Source organism: Natrix helvetica (assembly GCF_964273705.1).
Source record: "Natrix helvetica genome assembly, chromosome: 2".
Taxonomy (NCBI): Eukaryota; Metazoa; Chordata; class Lepidosauria; order Squamata; family Natricidae; genus Natrix; species Natrix helvetica.
The window spans coordinates 113,076,285-113,104,139 of NC_138552.1; the positions used below are offsets into that span (position 1 = coordinate 113,076,285).

At 38.4% G+C, this 27,855-nt stretch overlaps 2 protein-coding genes across 4 annotated transcripts in view; one reads left to right on the forward strand and one right to left on the reverse strand.

Annotated features, from left to right (window-relative positions):
- Positions 1-17,912, forward strand: part of KPNA1 (karyopherin subunit alpha 1) — a 45,098-nt gene extending 27,186 nt beyond the window's left edge. Inside the window, exons 9-14 of one of the 2 annotated variants that reach the window (XM_081943241.1) lie at positions 2,528-2,691; positions 4,383-4,461; positions 9,597-9,722; positions 10,272-10,399; positions 11,150-11,328; positions 12,171-17,912. In XM_081943241.1, the coding sequence (XP_081799367.1) occupies positions 2,528-2,691; positions 4,383-4,461; positions 9,597-9,722; positions 10,272-10,399; positions 11,150-11,328; positions 12,171-12,358 (864 nt within the window). In that variant the 3' untranslated portion in view covers positions 12,359-17,912. The remainder of the gene's footprint in view (positions 1-2,527; positions 2,692-4,382; positions 4,462-9,596; positions 9,723-10,271; positions 10,400-11,149; positions 11,329-12,170) is intronic. The other variant, XM_081943242.1, reaches the window with a different exon arrangement.
- Positions 17,913-18,336: 424 nt separating this feature from the next.
- LOC309387079 (protein FAM162A-like) lies at positions 18,337-26,675 on the reverse strand. 2 transcript variants are annotated; one of them, XM_081943244.1, is made up of 5 exons: positions 26,524-26,675; positions 26,187-26,321; positions 22,355-22,457; positions 20,524-20,632; positions 18,337-18,734 (listed from the first exon to the last, which is right to left on the reverse strand). In XM_081943244.1, the coding sequence occupies exons 1-5, from the start codon at positions 26,546-26,548 to the stop codon at positions 18,645-18,647; spliced, it is 462 nt and encodes a 153-aa protein (XP_081799370.1). In that variant the 5' UTR covers positions 26,549-26,675; the 3' UTR covers positions 18,337-18,644. The 2 variants fall into 2 exon arrangements, with proteins under 2 accessions (XP_081799370.1, XP_081799369.1); XM_081943243.1 differs by having other exon boundaries at positions 22,355-22,475.
- Positions 26,676-27,855: the final 1,180 nt, after the last annotated feature.

A 27,855-nucleotide genomic window follows, 5' to 3' on the forward strand; every position in this document is an offset into this window, starting at 1 on the left:
GCAATAGGCTCCTGCACAGAGAAGAAGTGGCCAATTTCTCATTATTAATAAAAGCACTTCAAGTACAGTAATTGAGAAACAATGGGAGATTTCTTTCCCTTTTTGACAACTTATTCAAAACCATTGATTTTTTTCAGAGTGAAAAACAAGAGATCTACATGGAAGAAGACAGGGGTCCAAACTCTATAGAAATATATCATAGGAGGTAAAACATAGCTCCTATGGTGAAATAAAAACATTTCTAAAGAAACAGTAAGCCAGCCTTGCCAACAACACCTGCTTTATTTTTGGTATATTGCACAGGATGTCAGTTTTATGCTCATCTGCCTAAGTCATAGGCTTGTGCTTGGTGCACTGAGATCTTGTGCTTAGGGAAGAAGTTCATTCTCTTGAACACCAGATACTTGAGCTAGAGAGGTGGAGAAATACAGACGGGAGATAATTTAGGAGGTATTAACTTTATTTCAGTCTTCAAAAAAAAAAACTTGCTTGCTATCAAGAAGAATAAGGAAATTGGGGAAGGACATAATTTTGATGTCCTCCCTGGATGCTTCTCCGGATGTCAGCTCGACGGAAGATGAGCCGGTCCCAGGCATGTCATATGGAGAGGCAGCAACAGGCCCGGAGGCGGCCAGTGGCTTTGACCAGAGAGCAACAAGTCCAAGCACAGTGGAACAATCACAGGGAACAATCAGATGAGCTTCCAGCTGAGTTTGAGTCAGTTGAGGCCCAGCTGCAGCAGGACAGCCCTGAGGCTTCAGATGGAGAGAGTGTGCAGCTGCAGCTGGCCAGCAAGGAGGAGAAGGAACTGCCTCCTCCACCCAGTCCCAAGAGCATGCAGGGCAGAGAAGAGAAGGAGCAATGGAGATCAGGCCACTTACTTACGAAGCTGCAGCCTTGCCCCTCTCAATGGGCTGCACTGAGTGCCAGCTATTTAGTGCAGGAGGAGGAGGGAAACAACATTGGGAACAATGCATTTATTTTGGTATCTAGCATTTACCAGCCTCTTAGTTGAGCTTCCTGACCATGACCATGTATTTTAGACCCTGGATTTGTGCTTTGACTCTTGGATCTGCCTCTTGGACTTGCCTTTGCCTTGAACCCTGTCTCCAGACCTTGGACGGTGGACCTTGGTATTTGTGCCTTGCCTTGCTTCAATTTTGTCTTACCTTGTAGATTTCTCCAGCTTTGTGGATTCATACTGAAGTCATTCCGGAATTGAGCTGTGAACTTGTTGGGGTGGGGGGGTTGCCTTGTCATTGGATTGGAGATTTTCTAGAAAAGAGTCTTGGAAGGGTTTGGAAAATCCTTGAATTCTCTGAAGTGTGTGAGCTGGAGCCTGACAAAAATTTCAAAGAAGACTGACATGTTCCCATAGGAGAATCCTAATCCTTGGATAATGAATGCACATTCTTTCATACCAAGAACACTCCCCCATATAGTTGATGACGGGAGGAGTTTGTGATGTGTATAGAACACATGGTAACTTGTCTACCTGAGGAAATACATATAAACTGCTGTATAACTGGGGGAATGGGAAAACCCAATGAGGGAATACTGTAAATGTAATACAGTATATCTTGATTTCATGAGCAAAACATTTGAGAGTGTCAAGAGGAGCATGGTTGGAGATGGCCTCATCAATATCGTTTATTTGGACTTTCAAAAATTATTTGACAGAATTCCTCTTCAAACATTTTTGAGTAAACCTAATGGTCAAAGGATAAGAGTAACTTTCTTAATGAATAATTGCATTAATTTAAAAAATAGGTTAATTTATATATTCTTAAGAGTTTAGAAGCTGCATTGCTGTTCTAGTGTGAGAGTCAGAATGTCCCCTTCTCTATTGCCTGTTTTCTCCTGGTTTACTCCAGAATAAGCATTCAAATCTCCACCATTCTTACTGTTTAAAAATGTGCTCCAAGAGACTAAAAAATAAAAACTTTTGATACGTCTTTTTTCTTTTTCATCAACATATACTGGTAATTATATCTGTGGCTTGTTTTAAAGCCACAGTTATCCATTAGAAATTTAGACAGGAAGTCAGTAATTTCGATGCGTATGGAAAGCAGGAGTCCTTTCCCAGCAAAAAGTTTGTTTACCTCTGTAAGGTTCCAAGTGTTATGCAAAATCAAATACAAAATGCAAATGTATTACTAAATGGACAGGCATTTAAAGGACCAGCAATTTGTCATATCATAAACAATACATATTTCAGTTTGCTAAAATCTGAAAGGAGAATTGGTTTCTAAATTTTTGTTTTATTTTTTCAGTAGAAACTGTGAAATTCTTCTTAATTTCAGAATATTAAAACCAACAGTGATAATCCAATTGTTGTTACATTTTTTCACTACAATTATTTAATCTTTGGACTGGTTCAGTTTTACAATCTAAACTTGATGTATAATGGAGCACTCTTTTTATACATAAGAATTCAATTTTGGCAACCTTCTGAGTAAGAAGCATTTATTGAGTCATTTTCATAGAAACCATTTGATTAATTATTTTCCTCTTTCTACCTTTGCAGGTGTCACCCTGTCTGAGTGTACTCTCATGGCTGCTGTTTGTTAATGATACAGATGTTCTAGCAGATGCATGTTGGGCTCTCTCCTACTTGTCTGATGGACCCAATGATAAAATTCAGGCTGTGATTGATGCTGGAGTATGTAGGAGACTTGTAGAGCTGTTGATGTAAGGGATTTTAGATCAAGTACATATGATTTTTCATTAAGTTATTCTGTTTCCTGTATCAGTGTAAGATTGAATCAATGTTTGTTTCACATTCATTGACTGATTCATTTGGTTCCAGTGCCTCCTTTTTGAATAGCATTTAAACAAGCAGTCAAATTGGCTTTACACCACATTTTTCTATCTAGCTATGTGATCTTGATGAAGAATAATTTTCAGAGTAAGGTGTTTATTTGGAAGTAAAACTTGCCCATTTGCAATATCTCTTGTAGTTCCCCAATCTTCTTTTTGTCACTCATTGAAGCCTATATAAACAATTCTTTCTTCTTATGCTTCACAGTTCATGAACAGCTGGGAAGGGGCATCTTGACATTGTTGGACATGTAACCAAGATTAACAATTGGAGGCTTTTGGGGGGAACTGCACATATCTCAGTGATATAATAAACTCAGAGTGATTAAGGATGACTGGGTTATCTATACTAAATGACAGAATAGCATGGATAGAATCCTTGGTTAACACTGTAGCTTTAATAAGAACAATATAGTCACATTTTGTTTAAGCTGATGCATATCTACACACCTTTCACTCCCACATACAAACAACAGACATCCACCAACTGGCCAAAGAGGAATGGAAGTAATAAATTAGAGCTTCATATGGTTTTTGTACATATATGATTCCCTCCCCTCATCCGACAGCTTCCTCTGTTTTCCCAAAATTACAAAATTTAATATGAAAAATTATTGACTTCATGTTCATGTGTAATTAATGCTGGATCACATAGCTTAACATTCTGAAATGTAATACTAAACAAGTATGAACTATACTTACACCGTAGGAGACATACAAAGAGACTGAGTTGAATCTTTTTATACATTTCACGAAAAAAAATCCACTTTGCTCCAAAATTAACTGTTAAATTATGAAAATATAGAGCGGTGCTTATATTTTTAGTGATTTGCTATAGTTTCTAAGAAGTGAAAATCTCTGATTCAAAGAACAGGAATTTGTTTAAACATTTGCTTGCACTGGACTCTGGACTCCCCTTAGAGTAATTGAGTGGCTTTTTCCTCCCAAAGTACAAAATAGTATTTTTTTAAAAAAAGTACTGAATTTGAATATGTTACTTCTTTTACACATGGTTTACCCATTCAACAGTAGAAGTTAGATCCTTATTCATTCGCCATATTGTATTTTTTAATTATTGGTAATTTAAATCTCTAAGCTATATATAGTTTTTATATATAGACTCACACAGTCCCTTCTCATACTGTGATGTAGCTCTGTCTACTTTTGATACGCAGTTTTTCTTTAAACATTCATGACTCGTTTTCAAGGATTGTGACAAATTTGGTTTCAGTATTTGTTAACAACTGTACAGCAATATTATAATAAGCGATATTCAGTATTACTATTACGTACAACCCAAAAGCAAAACATAGCCAGAAATGTTACAATGTCATATGTTCATGAATATTCATTGAAAAGAGGTAGTATAAAAACTGACACCACATAGCAATCATCACAATATATCTACCTTGTATATTTTACAATCTAGTAATAATTTCCTGTGTGGTATTTTTTAATCAGGTTTGGATTTTTTGGAGTCTTACTTGTTTAAGATTACTTACGTGCTTCTTGATTATAACAGAGTATTACATCTGTTAAACTGCACCCTTTTCTTGTTTTAGGCACAATGACTACAAAGTGATATCACCTGCCTTGCGAGCAGTTGGGAATATTGTTACAGGAGATGATATCCAAACCCAGGTATTAATATTTCATACCGGAACCTAATGTGCTCATTTCAAACAAGTCATTGAACAGAAGTAAATTAGCCCATCTGAGGGACATCATAAAAAGACAAGTTTTTCCCCCCAAAAGGCAACATGGTTCCCTTATTGTACTTCAGATTTCAGAGCTTTGAGCTTTGCTGAAAATTACTTTACGGGGTCTGAGACACATAGTTTGCGGAATAGCTTTGTCTCTCCCTATTAATTTTATCTATTTGAAATGCCGTTAAATCTTTAGATTATAAATAATTTTATATAATCTGCTACATTCCTTCTTAAAGATTTAGAAATAGGATCTGTCTGTAAATATGCATTGCATATTCATATTGTTCAACTCTTGGTAACAAAATACAAAATTGTTGAATTAGTACTTAACCCTGAAGAATGTTTTTTTTTTTTCTTCATGGAATTTGAATAAAAACTACTATAAAAATGTGAGCTGGCGGAGGGAGGGCCAAGCTTATTGTTCACTCTTTGCTGTGTGTGTCTTCCTTTTTGTGAGGGTCACACATATTGTTGCTTATTACCGTGTTTCCCCCAAAATAAGACAGGGTCTTGTTTTCTTTTGACCCACAAAATATGTCTTGGGCCTTATTATCAGGGGAGGGCTTGTTGTTTTGGGGCTGCCAGGCGGCTGCTCTCTTGTGAGCGGGCTCAAACAGCTGGGCACAGCCTCAGGGGCGAACAGCTGTGTTGCGCTGTCACAGCAGTGCAACACAGCAGCCATGAAGCGACCACGCTCACGAGCAGCCACCCAGCAAACACCCTTTCCAGCTGGGCACAGCACCATTCACTGACCTAGGGGTATTGCCAAGCCGCGTGAGTACCTGTTTGCCGTTGCCCTGCTCCTGTGGCTTGGCACCTTAGAAATGCCAGTGAAATCTCTGCACGGCTGGAAAGGTGGGTTGCGCGAGTGGCTGTTCCACTCCTGCTTGTGCACCGACCAGCTCATGATGCCCTAGCCCAGCTCTCCCTGCAGAGCCAGAGCACCTCTGCCTCCACCGCCATCCCAGCATGGCTTTTTCGGCAGTTTCCAAACTGAGCCTTCCGACTGTGGCCGCTCTGGGCATACGCTCTATGGTTGTACGCTCTGGAAGTACGCTCTGCCGGCAGCCAGCCCACACCATAGAGCATACGCCCAGAGCGGCCACTGCCGGAAGGCTCGGTTTGGAAGCCGCCGAAAAAGCTATGCTGGGGTGGCGGTGGCAGCAGAGGTGCTCTGGCTCTGCAGGGAGAGCTGGGCCAGGGCATCGTGAACTGGGAGGTGCGCAAGCGGGAGTGGAACAGCTGCTCGCACAACCCACCTATCCAGCCGTGCAGAGTGCCATTCACTGGCATTTCTAAGGCGCCAAGCCGCGAGAGCCGGGCGGCGGGAAACAGGCACTCACGCGGCTTGGCGATACCCCTAGGTCAGTGAATGGCGCTGTGCCCGGCTGAAAAGGGGGTTTGCTGGGTGGCTGCTCATGAGCGTGGTCGCTTCATGGCTGCTGTGTTGCGCTGCTACGACAGCGCAACACAGCCGTTCCTCCCTGAGGCTGTGCCTGGCTCTTTGGGAGCCCGTTCGCAAGAGAGCAGCCGCCTGGCAACCCCCCTGCAGCTGGGCACAGCACTGCTCACCAATCTAGCTGTATTCCAAAGGCGCCAAGCAATGCAATCACCTTTGCCCCTCGCCCCCAGTTCCCGTGGCTTGACACAACCCAATCATTTGTCTCCGCATAAGCCTACGTATGTTTGTAGGTATTCCTTGATGATAGCTGCTTTTTTAAACACAGGAATGTTAGTTATTTCACATTTGGTTCCGAACATGTTCTTGTTCCTCAAAATGAATCTACAAATGTAAATAGTCTGATCTTAGTGGTATTTAAACAGGTGAATGGTTGAGTATCAAATAATGTGATCTATATCCATAAATATGCTTGTTATTTCCAAGTGAAAGACTGGAAAAGTCTATGAGGTCCTCTAATACCTAGAAGTACATTAGTTGGTCAATAAATCAATATTATTGATATCTCTGATTTCTCTTAGTCGATTGTCCTGTAACCAAATTTATTCCAATCATTGGGTTTTGAGGTGGTGGGGAAGGAAGGAATGCAGCCTGCTTAGAATTCAAGAAAAAGCCATTTAGATGTTGAGGAATAGTGGTGGTGCAGGCTAACATTTTCCTTCTCACTCTGTATCCTCCATCATCTTAACCCAATCCTTAAATCATAATTGCCAATAATTGCCAAAGATCAACATAGATTATTATCAGTTTTTTATTTGCTGTATGCATTCATTAATATTTGACTCAAGCATTTGCCCAAGCATTTGATAAAATATTTTATAATATTCTGATTAGTGGTGTTTAAGCATTGGTTTTAAGGTTTGACAGTTAAGTGTACATGCTACTTGGGTTGAAAATTATTGTTTTGAAAATGGCCAAGGCATATCAGCTACATGAAAAGCTATTATATGTTGAGCCTTCTATAAATGATAGTTTTTAGCTAATATTTCATGTATTCAATAAGAGAATAAGGCTGACCCATTTCATTACATTCATTGGATCATTTTTAAACATCTCCCCAGACTTCCCCATGATCTTCTAGCTCCTGAACTACATTGAATCTGCTATCCTAGCACATTTTAAATACTTATTTTTACAGGAATTGACACCACACCTTTCCAGTATTTTATAGTTGCCAGTGGGAAATTTGCCCATTTATTCTACTCTTTGTTTTTTATTTTTTAAATAAATCATCCATTAAAGCAGGGTTTCCAACCTCCAGTCTGGAGATTGATACCAGTCCATGGCCTGCTGGGAACTAGGCTGTGCAAGCAGCGGGCAAGTGCGCAGAGCTTCATTTGTGCATATGTGGGATCTAGATTTTGCATGCGCAGAATCTAGATTGCATGCACAAAACCATCCACATGCAATGCCGTTGCTGCTGCCGCTGGTCCATGGAGCCAGAAAGGTTGGGAACCGCTGCATTAAAGGATAGGTCTGTGAGGAATTTTATCAAAGACACTTTGAAAATCTGAGTATATTGTGATGATTGATACATCTCCATCCACGTGTCTGTTTATATTCCAAATATTTCAGCTTTTCCTCCAGAGAGGCCTTTTAATGTAGCAGCTTTTTTTTTCTTTGATTACTGTTTTCATAAGTTTACTTGGAAGAAGTTTAAGCTAAGTGCTCTTTGGTTTCTCAGATCTTGCCTAAGTCCTTTTTAACAACTATGTCTCCTCTGTTTTTGTGATCCTGTAATCCCTTAATTCGGGTTAGAATTGGGGCATGATAAAAAGTTATGTACAGCTCAGTTCAGCTGTCAGATAACCAGTCAAACCTGTGGCTCTCCTGTACTCCCTGCCATCATGGTGATATGTAAATTGGTTTTACTGAAAGGGTTTGCTTTCAGATTCTTTCCCATCCTGTTATTATTTAGGCAGATGTAGCAAAGACTTTAGCTAGCTATCTGTAAGTATATGTGTTTCCATTCTCTTATGATTATGAGTTCCATTCAAAACTGCATCTACAACCCTTTTTTTTTTAAATGTAGGCTACCTAAAAATCAGTTAAGCTCAAAATCCTAGTCCACAGTCCTTTCCTCTGTTGTAATATAACTTGTGTGGCACATGCCAGTCAGCATAACCTGCCATTGATATACAGTTGAAGTTCAAGCAGCAGATTTAGCACATAGAGAGAATTGTTGGTAACTTGGCTGTGGCTGGCTGTTAGAAAATAAAACTGTTGTGTTCAAGTGATGCTTATGGTAATACTTCCATGAGAATTTCTTTGAAAATATATTGGTTAGATTTTTTTTTCTCCAGGAGCTCAAAATGGTTTACATGGCATACTCAGCTTTAATTTTATCTTCACAACAAAACATCTGAGTTTGATCGATCTGAGACTTTCAAAATATCCCAGTGAGCTTCTCTGCAAGTTACATCCCCAAATGCCTCTAAAGTCCTAACCCAATATTTTTATAATTACATACACACTGGCAAAAGCTGTATTAAACAAAATGGGCAAGATTGCTGCCCCTGCCCAAGCTCCATCAAAACACAGAAAGGTGTAAAAATCCTCTCTGCAGAGTTTTTTGCCTCCTAAACATTTCTGCACAGCATAAAAGGAACTGCTCTGTGCTTACAACGCTCATTTGCTTAACAAAAAAATTCCCCTTTTTATACTTTAAAATCTTTTTTTTAAATAGCATTAGAAGGCACAGGCCTGCACATCCACGAAGATGCTTCATGATGCTATGAACAGATTAGGTTTCTTTAATCTAGGCTCTGGTCTGCTGCCAACATGTTGGCTGTGTGATGCACGTGGTGTTGTGGGCTACAAAGCAAGTGTACCGTTTCAGACCTGCCTTGGTCAGGGACTGTTGCCCGGCAGCATTAAGACCATCAACTCCCCAGTAACCATATGTGAATGCAGATAGGTCTCCTCAAGTGACCTACATGGGATCTCCATCCAGGATTCAATAAAACCAGGGAACTACATGGAATGAATCTGATGTGCATTTTGGGTGGTATCTCCCTTTAATAGCCGTTATTATTCCATTGTTTTGAATTTCACAGTTCCAAATCTTCACTCACACACACACACACACACACACACACACCACACACACACAAAAACCATTGGTAAACAGCAAAAAGAAACAAACACATCAGCGTAGAGTGCTGCTTCTGATGCCACAGCATGATAGCCCTCAGCCATTCTTGGTTAATCTCAAAAGCCTAGTTGGGGGTGGACCTAGTTAGTACTTGAATTGGGGGACTGTAAGAGGATCCCCAGGGCTATAGTTGAAGAAGCATCCCAGAACTTGGGAATGGCCCATATTGCTGCCATGAGCTCCACTTAATGGAGAATTAACTTTAGCCTTTGGTAGTCATTGCTCATATTGTTTCCACTGACCATCCCTCCAGTCCTTTCTCACTGGATAAGCCATCTGCTGTTATGCTTCTCCCTGAAAGTTTTTCTTAAGGTTATTTTTAAATTATTTGCTGAGGTCTAGGACCACGCTTTCTGATGTTATTGTTTTGTGCTTCTGTTAATTATCATCCTTATTTCTCTGAAGTAAATACGTCGTCTGAGTATAATCTAAAATCTATTCTCCCTTTTTCTAGGTAATACTGAACTGTGCAGCGCTGCAAAGTTTATTACACTTACTGAGTAGTCCTAAAGAATCAATCAATAAGGAGGCATGTTGGACAATATCAAACATTACAGCCGGAAACAGGGCACAGATTCAAGTAATTAATCATTTTCGGGCGGGAGAAACAGGAACATATTTGCGAGGGGAAAATGAGACGTCTTTATAAAACTTTTGAAAAGGACGTAACTTTCTCCTCATAATCCAAGAAATGCTATATTGTATTTCTAAGCAGAAACTTTTAAGAGAAATGAACTCCACCTATATTAACATTTTGGAAATACAGGTAGTCCTCATTTAGCGACCATAGTTGGGACTGGCAACTTGGTTGTTAAGTGAAACAGTGATTAAGTGAAACCACAATTGGCGTTATGATCTTACTTCAGCTTTCATTTGCTTTACAGACCTACAAAGATTATAAAAGAGATTAGTTGCAAAGATAGTTTAATCACCGGTGGAACTGAATGATTTCTGTACAAGGCAGTCGCTAAACAAGGACTACCAGTTAACTGGTGTAAAATAATAGCGTAGACATATGTCAGGATAAATGCACATTGCTATGACTACCACCAAATTCTTATTTAAATTAAATCTATAAAGAGGGAGGGGTTTGTCCTATTTTTATTTGATATTAAATTCTGTTTTTCAGACTGTCATAGATGCCAATATTTTCCCAGCTCTAATAAATATTTTGCAAACTGCTGAGTTTCGGACAAGAAAAGAAGCAGCTTGGGCTATCACTAACGCAACATCAGGTGGTTCTGCTGAACAAATAAAGTAAGTAGTAGTAAATTGATCATAGCTGATTATGAGAACCATTACGAAGCATTAATGGTGGTGATCCAAGAGCTGCATGTTCTTGACCCCCTTAAAACACCCCCAAAGATTGTGCTATTGAAATTCCATCAAAGTGCCATTTTTGCAATGCAGATATTTATATATTATTGTGGTTAAAAGTGCAGAAGAAAAATAATAAGATTATTTTTTGCTTAATGCATTATTTTACATTTTAAACCTCCCAGACTTTTCAAAAAAATGAAAACAACCAATAACATCACTGCCAACTTACTTCTATTTTTTTAAAAAACAGAAACCCCACCCCACCCCCAAAAAACCCTGAACACCAGCCAAACTCTATCTCCATTGGATAGCAATTGCCTTCTCTTCTTGTAATTGCTCCCAAAGATTCTTTAAAATAGAAGAATTGTGGCAAGAGCTGATTCCATGTTTTATTTTGTCTGGCCTGCAACTAATTTTAATTGATATATTTTCATTAATGCTTTAGGTTGGTCTTTTAATACTATTTAGCAGTTTTTCGATTCTTTATTTTACTACTTTCCCAGAGAAAATTGATTACCAGCAATAATCTTCCTTTGTATTTAGGACATTTGAGCCATATTAATTTTACATTTGAGCCGTATTAATTTTACCTTTCAAAATTATCTGTTCTTAATAAGTGATCTAACCATGATGTGCACGTTGACCAACAAAATCCTCTGTGTGACTTCCAATTGGTATGGTTTTCAGATATCTAGTAGAACTTGGTTGCATCAAACCACTCTGTGATCTCCTTACCGTGATGGATTCAAAGATTGTGCAGGTAGCACTTAATGGACTGGAAAACATCCTGAGGCTGGGTGAGCAAGAAGCAAGAAGAAGTGGCAGTGGCATTAATCCATACTGTGCACTCATCGAAGAAGCCTATGGTAAGGATGATGGCTACAAACCAGAAGATTGAGTTTACTCTAAGCCTCCCTTGGCATGAAAGCCAGTTGGGTCAGCCCCCCTCTCAGCTCAGCTTGCCTCATAGGGTTGCTATGGGGAAAATTGGCAGGAGTATTTATGCTTGCTGCCTTGAGTTGACATACATACATACAAATGTGGGATAAAAATATAATAATAGCCAGTAGATTGATCTTTGCTTATTTCCCATTGTTTATTTTAATCTGAATTTTAATACAGTGTGCCTATTCTTTCAGTCCCTGTCTAAAGCAATTGTTATAAACCTATTTGCCTTCATCTTTGCTATATTCTTCTTTTTAGTTGCCTCCTATATGTATATTGCTATAGAAAAGGTTAGTAGAAATGTAAATCTAGTTTTTATTCTCAAAATAAGAACAAGATTTGAAAATTCTCTAGTTCTATTGTATAACCCAATAAAAGGTTGTGGAAGCCATATCTTGCCATTAGACTTTAAGCAGTACTTGGCTACATTGAGTTAAACAAATCATATTTATTTGAACTGCAACATTAAGAGATTTGGAGAATATGTAATTATTTGTATACTGCTTCTCTGTTGTCTAAGTGGCATCTGCAGATTCTAAGATAGTAAAGAGAACATTAATTAATAAGCCTCAACCAACTTTAGTGCCAAAGGGACCTATTGCATCTTGAATAGTGCAGAGCTAGTCTTCTTTACAGTTTCATAAGAAATAAGTGAGTTCGGGCTAGCTGTTAGTTGAGTTTCTAGGTTTAGGGAAAGGCTGAAACAGAGCAACTATATCTTCCAGTTCAAAATTTGATGGAAGTTCTGTATTTTTTTTTGCAGGCCTGGATAAGATTGAATTCCTGCAAAGTCATGAGAATCAAGAAATATATCAAAAGGCCTTTGACCTGATTGAGCATTACTTTGGGACAGAAGAAGAAGACAGCAACATTGTCCCACAAGTAGATATTGGCCAGCAACAATATATCTTCCAGCAGTGTGAGGCTCCCATGGAAGGTTTCCAGCTCTGAAGTGCTCCTGTCTGCCATTAATGTAGAGCTCTGAGTGGTTCATTTACCATAAATGTGTGAGCTAATTTGCTTGCTTTGCACATACACTACCTTAAACACAACTGGAAAAATATTTGGCTCTTAGTTGTAGGATGCCACTTTGGTAAGGGCTTATCTTAAATACTGAGCCCATTGTTCAGAAGTGGCACACTTCTTTAAAGATACAATTTTTCCTATTTTCCTAATACACTGAAAACGTAACCCTAGAATCTCAAACAAGGACAACATTTCCATATGGAGCATTCTTCACTGTCTACTGAGACTTTTGAGAGACTCTTCCTTCCCATGCATTCCTTTAGGTGCCTGCCTTGTTCAATGAATTTAAGAGAAATATTTAATGCGCACTCAGAATTTGAGTGGCATTCTTTGCGGCATCCTGGATTCCTGTTAATTTATAAGCATATATGGTTAGAGTTATTCTATTCCCTGCGTTTATGGCAGCCCATGAATACCTTTCTCCAGGTTTTAGGAATATTGCTAATTGTCAGCAAGCTGATTTCAGTGCTCCCATTTTGACTGCATAGGATTTGGAGTTGCTCACTTTCAGACTGGGAATCAGCTCATCCTTCTATTAAGAATATAGCACTTTCTTTGACATGTTCTGAATTGGGCCATTGGTAGAGAAAACCTCTCTACCACTAAATTAGCACTCTCTCCTAAAGCATACTTTCACATCCTCACTAGCATGGTGATGAAAACTTCCAACATAATTTTTTGTACAGCTCCATCAAACAAAGCTGTACGTAAGTGGTTAATATTCTAAATTATTGGTGCTAGGACACTTGATCCCTAGTTTGCATCTGCTTTCACAAACTGCAGTTTCTAAATCAAATCAGACAGATTGGTTATTAGCAGCTTCATTAAAAATAGTAGAAACCATCTGCCCTGTATAATAGATTCCAACACGCCCAAATAATAATTTGTTTCATGGTTAAACTATAAGCACTTCAGCCATTTAACACTCTTGCACCTTTCATTTAGTTTTCAATACAGCTATCTCCAATGAAAAAGTAGTAATTCAGCCTCTGCATCAGTTAAGAGATTCCATTTCTTGAAGAATATCCATTGGGTAAGGTGAGGTTGGAGGTCTCTAATAAGCTTGGATTTAAGACCCTGGGAATGAATACCAGTTGCTTTGATCTTCTCCTACATTCATGTCCTCTGATCTTGATAGTATAATATAACTACTTCAGGAGTGTTGTCCTATGAATTCAATTTAACTTTTTCCAAACAGATGACCTTTGTTTACACTTTACAAAAGAAAACTAGCATTGCGTACAACATACTACTTTGTCAAAGTCTGATCCATATCCTATATCCCACATAGTTTCCGGTGAGATCTATTATTCAGCAGCCATCACAGTCCAAATTACTGCATTCATGATAGCACTCTCTTATGCTGAAAGTGCACCATAGGTTACAATGTCAGTTGAATTTCCTGTTTGATTTTAGGATTTAAAAATAGAGCTAAGATGGCTAGGATGGTACATTTCGCAATAAACTAATTGTCCATTTTGTTGATTGTCCAGATTGTTGGGCCCCAGGTGAGAGAAGGAATTTATGGGCTCATTTTAATTGTTCTATACATAACAAGTTTGACTCCAGATGATGTGACAATCATGCTTCCTGATTGGCTAGGATTGCTTTGGGAAGAGATCCCCATTTTTAATACCAGAAGTCAAATGGGCAAAATAATCTGTTACACATAGGAAAGCAAACAATATGTAGTTTGCAGTTCAAAAGTAAATGAGCAATCTTTAACATTTTTAATTTTATATATTCATCTTTTTTTCTTAAAGAATGGTAGAAACACTGATGATAAAAAAAAGTCCATTTCGTTTCCACAGCGGTTTTTTTTGTGGCTGGGTTTTTTAAAGGATAAATTACTGACTACATGTCATTCTATATAATATGCTTTAAATCATGTACTTTATCGCATAGTTGTTCTAGAGAGGAGCTACGTATTTTGTAAATCAGCTTCAATGAAGTGTGTATGTGATACTGAAATGTATCATGTATACCAGTACTAATACATGTGTGCATACTTAGTTTGTATATGCACATACACACTCTTCTGGGATAATTGCTAATGTGTATGTATATATGTATATTTACACAAACTTCACAGTGGAAGTTTTTCTCTGAAGCTCCTAGAACAATAATGGTGCATTGGTGTTTCTTCTAGTAAATAATGACAGTTCTCTCTTTAAAAGGGTGAATTAAATCATATATTCAAATGAATGGAGTGTTTGTTTATAGAAGAGTTAATTAGATTTATTATATATGTAGAAATAGATTGTACAATCCAGATTTGTATAATTGAAGTATTTTAGATAGCTGAAACTGTAAAATGTTACTAGTTACGTAGCCTGCTGAAGGTAGTTATTTGGTGGTGGTGGTTTTTTTTTAATGTGGAGCAAGGAGAGGCGATAAACTCCTGAAACAAGTGTCAATACTTTTCAGGTGTGCAATGGATGGATTGAATGGAATGTGAGAGGACTGCAATTGTTATGTTGTCTTAAAGTGATTCAAAAAATGGGAGGTGGGAGAGTTTGGAAAGATTCTTCTTTGAAGAGCTTGTAAACCTTTTGTTTACAAGGGAAAAAGCCAACACTGGATTTAGTATCCTATTTACATATCCAGAGTTATAATCACAAGATTTTTGGCAGTAGCAAAGATTCCTCTAATACAGTGGGATGGGATAGTTCTGTGTGAGTGGCAGGCGCACACACATGTACAGCTCCATTTGAGCAGAGCTTTGTGGTTCACACAAGTGTCACACAAGCATCCACCACTCACATGAGTGGAGTTCCACGCACACGCTGCTTGTGCGGCCCGGTTCCAAACAGGCCCCGACCTGGTAGTGGACCACAGCCCATAGTTTGGAGGACACTTGCTCTTAATAGTTCCAACATAGGCCAGAAGAGTGAAAGAAAATGAATATGGAAGGATGAACTGTTATTTCCTTCCATGATAGCCTGTACTTTCCATCACTTCATGAATTTAGGGCCAATTTCAAAAATTAAGGCTAACCCTCTTCTATAATTCTACAGATATTCCTAAACTTACAACCACAATTGGGACCTGAATTTTAGTCCTAGGTTGTTGCAGTTATATCTCAAAATACCACATGACTGGACCCAATTTTTAGACCATTTTTACAATCATCATTTAGTGAATCATTTGGTTGTAAGTGAATCTTGTACAGAAAGGTCATTTTTTTCCTAGAAATTCAGTCTTGTGACCAGGGGGTGGTCACATTTTGCAATGGCCGGAACTGCTGTACAGATCAGCCTTTCTGAGGATGTTGTAACTGGTTGTTAAACAACTGATCCTTAGTTTAGGACTACCTGTACCTTGATCTATTATTTTTGAACCTGAACTGCAATGGACATTTTCAACTGGGAAGAAAGGAAGAATTAGGTCTGGTTCTGCCAGCAAGTTTGGCCAAAACTACAGGACATCATTAGTATTACTCAAATGAGGAATTACATTTCATAAAATGTTTTCTTTTTGTCTTAAGAAAAATGTGTAATTTTTTAAAGAAAAAGTTACACATCACTGACAAATCCCAAAACTACAAGACCAGATTAGGACACTTAAAAGAGATTTTAATTTAACATTAATGCAGATAAGATGATCTTTGTCATAATTTTTGGAGAAATGTAGAATAATGAGAATTCGAACTTCAAGTTGCTATCCAGTTGCTAGAATGCCATGGTAAGTATGCATGGACAGCAGTATGGTTAGCATAACTGTTGTGTAAGGACAGCCCCCAATGGAAAATTGGCTCTTCTGCTAAATTGTTGGTAATTAACAGCTAAGAAAATCTCTCTGCAATCAGGAAGAGACAGATCTTGTGTGTCCAGGGAAATTTCATTTTGTCCTTCTGAACTAAATCCTAGGTGGAAAGAGTTACTAACCTGCAGTTTAACACCTTGGATGTTGCCTTATGAAATGTATTATCTACATACCATTATTATTAAGCACAATACAGTAAGAATTTGAGCATAGGTTGCCAACAGAGATCTGATTATTGTAGAGTATTTTTTGTGCCCCAGATACATATTTTGTGCTGAACAAAACACAGAAGAGATTTTAGTAAAGCCTGTATGATTCCATTAATAATGTACAAGGGAATTTCTCCATTCAGTTCTCCGTTGATCATTTATGAAAAGTTGAGATGCATCTTATTAATAATTTGTTTCCTTTCTCGGTTTTTTCCTGCATTTTAATTTAAATTTAATGCTTTAATTTTCAAACTTTTAAATATATCTTCTATGCATTGTACTTGGAATCCCACCTGAGTTGTATTGTCACTGTAACAGCAAGGTAGGCAACCTGCTATCCACAGATATTAAGGTATTAGTAACAGCCGATTGTCAGCCATGTTTTGTGACAATCTGACTTCATTTTAAAATATTTTTTAATTTAACCAATTTTGAAATTGGCATGCTCCACAACACATAAGATCCATAGACATTTTTTTTGCAATGGAAAAAAGCAAGTGGCTTCACCCAGGCTTTTTTGTGGGGGTGTATCCCTAATTGTCCATTAAAAAAAAGATGAAGTAAGCAATGGATGATATCATGCCCTTCCACTTTATCCTTTATGATTGACCATACCCATCATGGAAGGCATTTTGTAAGAATGCTTCATCATGCTGCCTCCTTCCCCATTTGTTCTACTGCATAATTGTGAAATGTATTTGCCTGAATCTGAGAGATAGGAATTCATCATGGGAGTTCATTCCCTGGCATTTGGATGTGATTGCTCATACTATTCCATAAGATACTCCATGGTATAGGTAGTCCTCAACTTACAACAGTTTAATGAGCGGTCAAAGTTATAACAGCACTGAAAAATGTGACTTATGACTGTTTTCCAAAGTTATGCCTTTGCAGTATCCCTATGATCATGTGATCAAAATTCAAATGCTTGCCAACTGGTTCGTATTTATGGCCATTGCAGTGTCCCAGGGTCATATGATCACCTTTTGCAACAACCTCATAAGCAAAATCAATGGGGAACCAGATTCATTTTAAGAACTGGGTTACTAAATTATCAATTGCAATGATTCACAACAGTGGCAAGAAAGGTCATAAAAACTCACTAAAACATATGTCTCACTTAACAGAAAATTTGGGCTCCATTGTGGTCGTGAGTCGAGGACTACCTCTTAGAAATTCTACTGGGCATGACCAGCTTTCCTCAGTCAAGATTAATATTAAAACTAATGTTCAAAACAGGCTTTTCTCAACTCTATTCTTACCATAGTTCATCTCCCCACCTATTGACCTTACATTTACCAAAAAGAAAAAAGAAATATGGCCTTTCCAACTGATGCTACTTGTCAGCTATACTTCCATAACTAGTGGGCAAAGCTGGTTCAGTATCAATTCTGCATGTGCTGTAACTACAGTACAAGATTAAGGTTTAGTGCTCTTACCAGCCAAATAAGACATACAGTACCATCTAATTTAATACTTAAATTCATATTAAACTTTAGTAGCAACTTTTGGAATGGATCTATTTTTTAAATTCCAGTCTTTTGCATATTTTCAAATATCCATTTAATAACAAAAATGAGTTCCCATTTGAAATAAATATTGGCATAAGCAGTATTGGGAAGCAATTAAAAGTGCTGTACGGTTTCTTAAGGCTTTCATATTTTAGGTAGCTTTTGGATAGCTGCTGTTAGATTATTGTTTATTAAATACCATGCATTTCTTCAAATGTCAGGAAATGATTCCTCATTTTGTAGCCTTATGTCATTTCAATATTCTGGTTTGAAATTAAATCATACATGACACTTATTTCATGAAATGGAAAAAAAATGCCCAAGAGTAAAAAACTTTGGATACAATCTCTACACTAGTCAGTATAGTAAGTATGAATTATTTTACCATTCATGTTATTCAGTTCATATGAATTCAGTATCCTGGATAGATCCATTTATTATTAGAGCAGGGTGTATTTTACAGATTACAATGATGTGTATATATATATATATACACACTAGTATTTAAAGAAACATTCTAATATAGATTCAGACTTTCAAAAATAAAAGGTGCTTTTGTTTTAGTCAGAAATGGAGCCTTCCATCAGAAAGGATAAAATTTTAGCATTGCCACTGAACTATAAATTCTTTTTTTGAAATGTGAAAAAAATGAAGTAAATGTTTCTTAAGTTGCTCTTCCAATTCATGATGAAAATCACACACCAACAGATCTAATCTTCTTTTTGATTATGGCTTGGCAGAAGTACTTTCACCAGTCTCTTCTATCTCCTCAACGCTGCTGTGCATATACCGCAAATGTTTATATTTCTGAACATCCTGCAGCAGAATGACCATAACATGGCAAGTAAGAGACAGTTAATCCTGTCATTATTTCTACAGCATGGCAAACAGAGGCCTTAATGTTCACTTATCTCTAATTCTGAAAATATCCCTAATACAGGAGTGGACAGAAGATAAATTTGGTTATCTAGTTAAATTACTGGATAACACACAGTAAATCAGCAAACATTTATACTTCTAACTTCAGCAGTTAGAGAAAAACACAACTGCTTCCTGAAATAAGCCAGAGGTATATTTCTAAACTACAGACCTTATTCAGATCAGTTCGGTCTCTAAGGCTCATGAGAATGCAACAAATTAGCTCTCTCGATTGCCACCATTTTTCCATTTACATTCATTGTTCTAAGGATATACACACATGTATAATCCTACAAGTCTGAAATCTGCAACAGAAGAGAGGTAAGGAGAGTAGCCTATGTTTTTACTGGGTTACTCCTTCATGTTCAAGGATGTTTGTATTTTTTGGATTTATGTGCCGCCCATCTCTGGAGGTTACTGACTGCTTACAAACATTAAAAACAGAAACATTAAAAACAGTAATCATAGTTATATTAAAAATTGATTTAAAAGGGTGAGTGGGAGAAAGCATAAACACAGGTCTTCAATCTATTAACCACCTGTACAGTGATGCCCCCTTGTTGGGGACCAAGGCGTTCTAGTCTTCAAGCCCTTGGGAAGGTCAGGAGGGTTGGTCCAGATCTCACCAAAGGGCAGGGACCACAGAGAAGTCTCTTCTGGATCCTGCCTGTTGGAATTCCTTGGCTGACAGGATCCAAAACATGCTTTCTCTGCTGGCATGGGTGAGGGGAGAAATCTCATTGGGGTGAGGTGGTTCCTCAGCTGGGACCCAAGCCATACAGGGATTTAAAGGTAATAACACCTTGAATTGCAGCCAGAAGCAAACCAGAGCCAGTGAAACTCATGAAGGAACAGTATAACATGGGCCAGTCAAAGCTCCCAGAACTGCCTGCACTGCTGCATACTGCACCAGTTATAGCTTCTGAGCTATACTCTTCAAGAGTAACCCCATTAGAGTGCATTGCAAAAGTCCAGCGTGAGATGACTAGGGCTTGAGTGAGTGCAAGGACTGAGAAGGGGTGCAACTGACGCACAATGCAAAGTTGGGCAAAGATTCTCCTGGCTATGACAGCAGAATTGAGAGGCCAGGAGAACCACCACCACCCCGCCCCAAGTTGCGCACTGTGTCTGCCTGGGGTAGTGGAACCCCATCCAGAACTAAATGTGTTAAGAATCCTGGATCTTGAAGCTCCAAGTATCCAAAGCCATTTGATCTTGCCAAAGTTCCATTGAAATTGTTGTCCCCTATCCAGGCCCCCACAGCGTCCAGCACTCGAGGGCAGCGACAGCATTATTTGGGTCACCAGGGGTGGAGATGTAAAGTATTTGGTCTCAATTTCTTTGGACAAATGACAGATACAATAACATTAATCATGAAGTTATGATGTATATAAAAAAGAGAGCACCCAAGAGGCTCTGGGCATTGTTTATGATAGATGACTGATTGGTTCACATAACCCAAGTGTTTCTACTCCATCGAATATGTTTAAACAAAAGGCAGAAAATAATGCAGTCCCATAGGACAATTGCAGATTGATTGGCAGGGGTAGGAAAGTCATACTTTTTTGTCAGCCATTGCAGTGGGTCTTCACACTATTTTCAATGAGCTTTGAAATATAATTGAATAATGGGTAATCTATTAATACTTTTGATCCCACTTTCAACCCTGTAACAATTTTCTACTAACCTTTTTCCCTATGAAAACTGCCGATACAAAACCCATAAGCAGGAAAGCCATTGCGAAGTAGGCAACTTTCACACGAAGTTTGCTCCTTGTTGCACTCATCATCTTTTCCCTTTAAAAAGCAAACATAATGTTATCCCATGGAAATGGCTATCTTGTATGTAAGATTTTGAAAGCAACTCTCCCATAGTTTTACCTGACATTTAAATTTTACTGGTTTAATGGTTTAAAGCATTTGCTCTGTTTTATTGTGCTTCACTCTATTGTGAGCTGGATGGCCATTTAAAAGAGAGAGGTAAGAACCTAGATGTTTACACTTTGCCAATTTCCAACAGGAGAAAATATCAAATCTATCTGATGGATCATCTCTCTTGCAATTCTAGCTGTCTGTTCTGCATACTGATAGGTGGCTAAAACAATACATTTGAAGAGACTCCACAGATGAGTTACTGAAAAGCAATCATACTTCCTGTTAATTACAGTAGGATGTTTGCAATTTCCTATACAGGCTTACAAGAAAAGATGAAATAGCATGTGCAAGTGAAATGTAAAAGGTAGGCTTGTATTATGAAAGTTAAGAACAGTGGACAGCTTTCTCCAATCTGAATGTGAGCCAGATGTATGAGCTTCAAATTCCAGAATTTTCATTGCTCATATTAACTAAGGAAATCAAACATCTGGAGAAAGATGAGTCTGGGGAAAGCTTAGAGTTTACTGAATCATACCTACAATTACTCTTTAGTTCAGCATCCTAAGAGTTTTACAACAGTTTTTCTGCAGATAAAATATGTCCTCTGAACAAAATATTCCATTTAGTTGCCAACAGACACTATTCTCACCAAATTTACAGACTATAGAATAACAAGAATGGAATTGGGAATATTCTAGTCCAACCTCCTGCTCAAGCAGAAAACTATACCTATACCCTAGTGATCCCTTTTCTGTGATAGACCCCCAATCACAGATAGACCCCCAATTGGAAGACTGCTATCACGTCATCCCTAGTCCTCTTCATTAGACTAATTCTTATAATTGTTCATCATACACATTCGCCTCCAGTCCTCTAATCGTTTTTGATTTATAAATTTTATACAAAAAATATATTTTCTTTTTTAAAAACCACTATTTAAGACAGTCCTCTACTAATAACTATCAATATCATAATTCCACAGTAGTATTAAGCCTTATTTAGCCTGAAACAGATGAAAATCCACTTGACCTGATATCCCAGAGGACAAGTTTTATAAGTCTGTAATGTTTTATACGCTTCTCTATCTGAACTAAACAGATAAACTTTTTTGGTATTTCCTCATAAAGAATGACTTAAGTATTTGGTGTAGGTTTCCAAATCACGGGCAGTAATTCTGTTCTACCCTACATTTATCAGACTAAACCTAGAGTTGTGTGTCAAGCTTTGGATAAACAATATTTCAAGATTCAAACAAATTGGAACATGAAGATGGAAAAGTGGTTCTACAAAGAGAGATTGGGGGAAATGGTTTAATCTTGACCAAGAGAATTTCGCGAGGATACGATAATAATCTAGTTCTTGATGGGAGTATTTTGTAGACAAAATTATCTACAGTCCAGACTGCATTTGTAGCCAGTTACAAACTGCATTATAGACAGAGCAAATTGGCACAACTGACAACAATTCCAAAGCTGGACCAGAGCTTCCAAGAAAACAGCACTTTGGCCTCAGATTGCTGCTCTTGTATTAATGTCCCCATTCCCCCTCCCCGCCATGACCACCTGCCTTTTCGCCACATGAAAAATATATATCTATTTGAAATTGGTGCCAGCAACAGTCATTTTTAATGGGTAATGAACATACGAAACTTGATGAGGTATATCTTCTTTTTTCTTGAAGCGGCCTGACCACAGCAACAGTTTCTTATCCCAGTCAGAAACTTCATGGCTGAATGGAGAGGAGCGCCCTGCAGGAAATGCACCACCTGAAAACCCAAGGACAAAAGGCAGCATCAGAATTGAATTGTAGCATCATAGCCAAGGAACCCCATGCTAACAGTTTTCCTAAGGGTAACATATTTTATAGTCAGAGAATACAGAATAACAGGGTTGGAAGAGACCTTGCAGATCTTGTAGTCCAACCCCCTCCTCAAGCAGAAGATCCTATACTATTCTGCACAAATGGCTGTCCAGTTTCAACAATGAAGACAGTTTTAGCCCACCACAAAGAGAAGCATCTGTGCAATTGGCATTCAGTCGCCCATGCCCATGTGATAGTAGAGGTAAACATTTCACTTTTGTGACTCCCAAACTTCCTGCCATTATTCCTTATTTCATTGTTCTCTCCTGATATTCAGGTCAAAGGGATATTTTCATAGCAGCCTTTTCTAGAGAGCTGGGGGTAATATATTCAAAGTAAAATAACTTGACCTCATTATTTGTGCTTCAAGCGAGAACACTGGGTTGACTTGTAGTTTTTTTTGCTGTCTGTGGTAGTCAATGCCAACACCAAAGATCAAAAACATCAACCTCTCCTGCTTCAGTCCAACTTTCACTTCCGTAAAGTGTCACAGGAAAAATCATGGCTTTGCACTAATTAAGCTGGATTCAAAATCTCAAGTCAGCAGAAGGGTCACGAACTAGTCTGAGAACATCACTTTCTCTAATCCTAATCTAAACTGCTGTGAGGACTAAAAATACAGAGAGGGATGTATTACATATAAGTAGTCATTGATTTACAATCACAATTGGAACCAGAATTTCTGTTGCTAAGCAGTTGCTAAGTTAATAAATTGAGTTGTGCTCAGTTTTACAATCTTTTTTTTGCCATGGTTGCTAAGTGAATCACCGAATCTTGCGCTTGTCAAGTGAAACTAACTTCCCCGCGTTGACTCTGCTTGTTAGAAGCCAGGTGGGAAAGTCACAAATAGAGACCCTGGGATGCTGCAACCATTGTAAAGACATGCTGGCTGTCAGGTGCCCAAATTTTGACCATGTGACTGTGGGAATGCTGCAATCGTTTTAAGTATGAGGACCAGTTGTAAGTCACTTTTTTCAGTGCCACTCTAACTTCAAACAGTCGCTAAACAAATGGCTGTAAGTCGAGGGTGATCTGTATATATGCTTTTTGGATTCAAACATAAATGACTAAAAATAAGATTCAAAATATCAAACCTGCTAACTCCTCTGAGATGTAAAACAGCAGAAGCACACCTGCTAATATTACAATTGCTAGTTTGAAAAAGTTTACATTGCAACTAAACCTCTGCTTACTTTCCTAGAAAAAGGTCTGACTGCTGAATAATCAGAATTAGGAGAAGGAATTTTGTGGGTGCCATTGCACTATATATTCATTATGCAGGAAGGGGGAGCCCCTTTCTTGCTGAAGATTCCTTGTCAGACTTTAGTTGTGGGTCTCTACTGTATTTAACATGTTTACCAATGATCTGGATAAAGAGTTGGAAAGAATGCTTATCAAATGACACATAAGTGGATGGAATGGGAGACAAATTTCAAATAAATAACCTCTTAAGAAATAGACCTGAAAAATAACAGAATGAAATATAGACCACTAAATGCAAAGTTATGCACTCAGGAAAGAGAAATGAAATGCACAGATACTGTAACGAAAACACTACTTGTGAAGAAGTCATTGGAAAAGTGAGTTAATTACAAACTCAGCATGAGTCAATAGTAGGATGTGACTTCCAAAAACCAAATGCAATTTTAGACTACATTAGCCAAAGTACAGATTGCAAAGTGCCAAAAGGAATACCTCTCATTTATTCTTTACTAGTTTGATCTTATTTGAATTATTTTCAGTTTTGTGTATCACACTTTAAAAAGGATTCAAACAAAACAGGCATTCAAAGGTCATTCAAGGGAGACGTCCAAAGGCCAGAAAGAATGATAAACTAAAAACTAAAATTTACAAAAAAGAATGGTAGGAACTGGAAAAGTTTTAATCTTGAGAAGAAAAAATTGCATAGGAATGTTTCAAATGTGTGAAATGATGTAATACAGATCTGTTCTTTATTGAACTAGAGTGGTGATGACTAACCTTTTTCTAAAGGTGTGGCAAAATTGTGTGTGCGTGTGCTATCGCATGCAAGCTACATGCACACAACCCCCCCCATTGCGCATGTGCACTTGGGCAGCACTCTGCATGCGGGGTGGGGGGAGTTTTCGCCCTCCCCAGGCTTCAGGAAAGCCTCCAGAGCCTGGGGAGGGCAAAAAACGGCCTCACACAGCCCTCTGGAAGGCTGAAAATCAGTTGGCCGGTGCACACATGCCACCTGTGGCACATGTGCCCTAGGTTCACCATCACGGAACTAGAGCATGTGAAACAAAATAATGATTTAAGCTATCAAAAGGAAGATTCATTTGCTTTCTAACTTTTATTTATTTATATATTTATAGCATGCCTTTATTTTTATAAATAACTCAGGCCGGTGCACATAACTACTCCTTCTTTCTCCTATCTGCTAATAGAGCAATTCAATATTGAAATCAATTACCCATTGATGTATTGGTTTTCTCTTACTGGATTGTTCAACAGAAGCATACTATTTGGAATTTTTGATTTGGATTCACACATTGAGCAAAGAATTGGATTGTATGCCTAAGTGGCCCTTTCTTTTCAGCTATTAATAGAATATTTACTGTACTCCTGGATATTTTCAAATACTTCAGTCAAGGGAATGATACAGAAATTCAACACAGGAAAACACCTTGTTTCCAATTCAATATGCCCTCTTTTCCAAAAAGAGTGAAGCCATTCCTGCCATCCCAGAATCTATATATAAGGGTGACTGTATATTATTGGTCCACTCTGCTTTACTAAATTTTAAGTATGTTTAATATCTTATTTTGACATACCTATGTCAACTTTTGTACATTATTTAAGACAGTGCTTAGTTCCATACGTATATTTCTGGAGTGTGAATTCCTTACAACATAAAACAAAAAAGGAGCAAAAAAACCACACCAAACAAGCCAATTTTAACACCAGTGACTTCCTGGAGAAGGCCCTGAACTTTTCTTGCCAAGATTTCAGAAATAGCTTGTCCTTGCCTGCTTCCTACAACTGAGAGAGAGGGACTGGCCCAAGATCCCCATGCTGGCTTTGTAACCAATATGGATCTGAAACTCATGGTCTCCTGCTTTCTAGCCTGACACCTTAACCACTACACCAAACTGACTTTTTTTTTCCTAAGGGGCAAATTACAAATTTGTGCTGTGTTCATCCAAAAACATAACCCAGGGTCCATCTAACCAGAACAAATCAGTTACCTAGACTGATATACGTACCACAAGCTATAAAAATCATGGTTTGCTAAAAGTGATTGAGTTCACATAAAATACTAAGAAAGAAAACAACAAGCAATCACATTTTGGTTCGCCATATTGTGTGAACCCACAGATGTGTCAACTTCCATTCATACTCTTTAGGCCCTTAATATTTTCTCATTTGTTCTAAGTTAAAATCCTGACCGTATTTAATTGCGACAGGACTTAGTAGACTAGAGAACACAAATTGCTGGAAAAGCTATTGATCTCACAAATAAATCAAACTCTCCAACTCTTTAAAAAAGCAGCTGACTGCATTTTGGGGCATCAATCTACTACACCATGTGAATTGCTCCCAACGAAGCATACACAGGATTCGTCAAGAAATTATGAATTGTGAACTTTACCTGGTTCTTTGAAATGCGGGGGTTTTTCCACGGCCTTCTCATTTTTGCAACACAGCCTATTGGTTACAGAATACGGTCTTTTAGCAGCCCGCGCAACCGAAAAAATGCGCTTGTCCAGCCTCCTGACAATTTTGCCTGGATGAAAAAGAAACGGGTGTATTAAATTGAAAACGAGAAATGAAGAAGTAACCCATCGCTTGGCTTCCGAGTCCTCTAGCTCGAAAGAGAATGGGCAGGAGGCCGATCGGGGAAATTTTACGAGCGGCAAAGAAGGAGCTCCGTTTCCTAAGGCGAGAAAACCTTAAAAGCTGCCTTAGCAGCCCCCAGAAGCACCCACCAACAGCCAGCGGTAACTCAGACATGATCGCTAACTGTCCTTGGATTTCCGCGGTCCGACTTCGGGTTTCCGGTCCTTCTGCTCTCCTGCTCCAGCCTCCTTCTTCGCGCACTGGCTCGATGGCAACGCTCACCCCTTGCCAAGCGGGAGAGGTTGGGTGGCTGAGGCCGACTAGTGGAACCAGCGCGAACTTCAAATAAAAGCGAGAGCGGAGTGCAGGGAGGAGAATAAGGATTGCTCCTTAGGAGAATATGAATTTCTGCCGCTGGTTTCATTAGTCTAGAAACTATTGTCTTCTATTGCAGGGGTGGAAATAATTTTCATTGCCCTTCTTCTGCTTTCCTGGTGTCAATTCATATTTTCTTTAATATGATGCCAATATATTCTGATAAAAAATATCAACATGTTTGGATTAGTTCTTTCCCTGGAAAAGGTAAAATATATGCTGAATAACAGTGGCAAGCTAGAAAAATGACCCCTATAATATAGCCTTGCTTTTATTGAGACTAGAATGATGGATCTAGCCTGGAAAGAGGGACCCAATAAAAAAATCTGAGATTGTAATACTAGTCCATACAAGTTGGTCGTCAACCAGAAATAGCAGCTTTTTATAGTGGCATAGAATTCCTCAACTGGGCAAGCCCTCTTACCACCCTTTGTTGTTATAAGAATCTGATGACTATTTTAAATGCCTGCATTGTAAGTAGACATTTGGCGTCTCATTTTTCCACCATAGAGCATAACAGAGCCCATCCACATTTGCATCTAAATAAAATACAAATACATCCTGGCAGCATCTGCCATTCTGCCATAACCATAAAAATACTATCATCTTCTCCCCATCCCATGAGCAAGACAGGTTTAACCACTCGCCAATGGAATCCAACAACGGCTGTAAGGTGTGTGCATACCCATATAAGATACCTTTCACCCCCTTTTACATCAGAGGGGAAGTCAGGTGACCAAGAAGCATTTATTGGTTGTTCCAACTGATACATATCCTCTCCTCTGCTTCCTGGTCAATCTCATTTGCTCTCACAATACTGTTGTTTCCTTACAGGGTTGGACTCATTAGCTCTAGCTATTTGATCTCTAGTAAACAGAGATCAAAAGAATCTGGAAGTTGATGCCTAGAAGTTATTCTTCACCAGCTGTAAGGGCTCCATTTTTGAAAGACTTGCACTGGATAATAGGTGGCTGCATAGAGGAAAAATAAGGCTGGGAAAATTAATGCATAATTCCACCGTCTGTAAGTAGAATGAGGGGGTGATATGTTATGTATTTACTAAAGTTATATAGTTTGCCATCTCACCATTAGCAACTCTTTGGGCA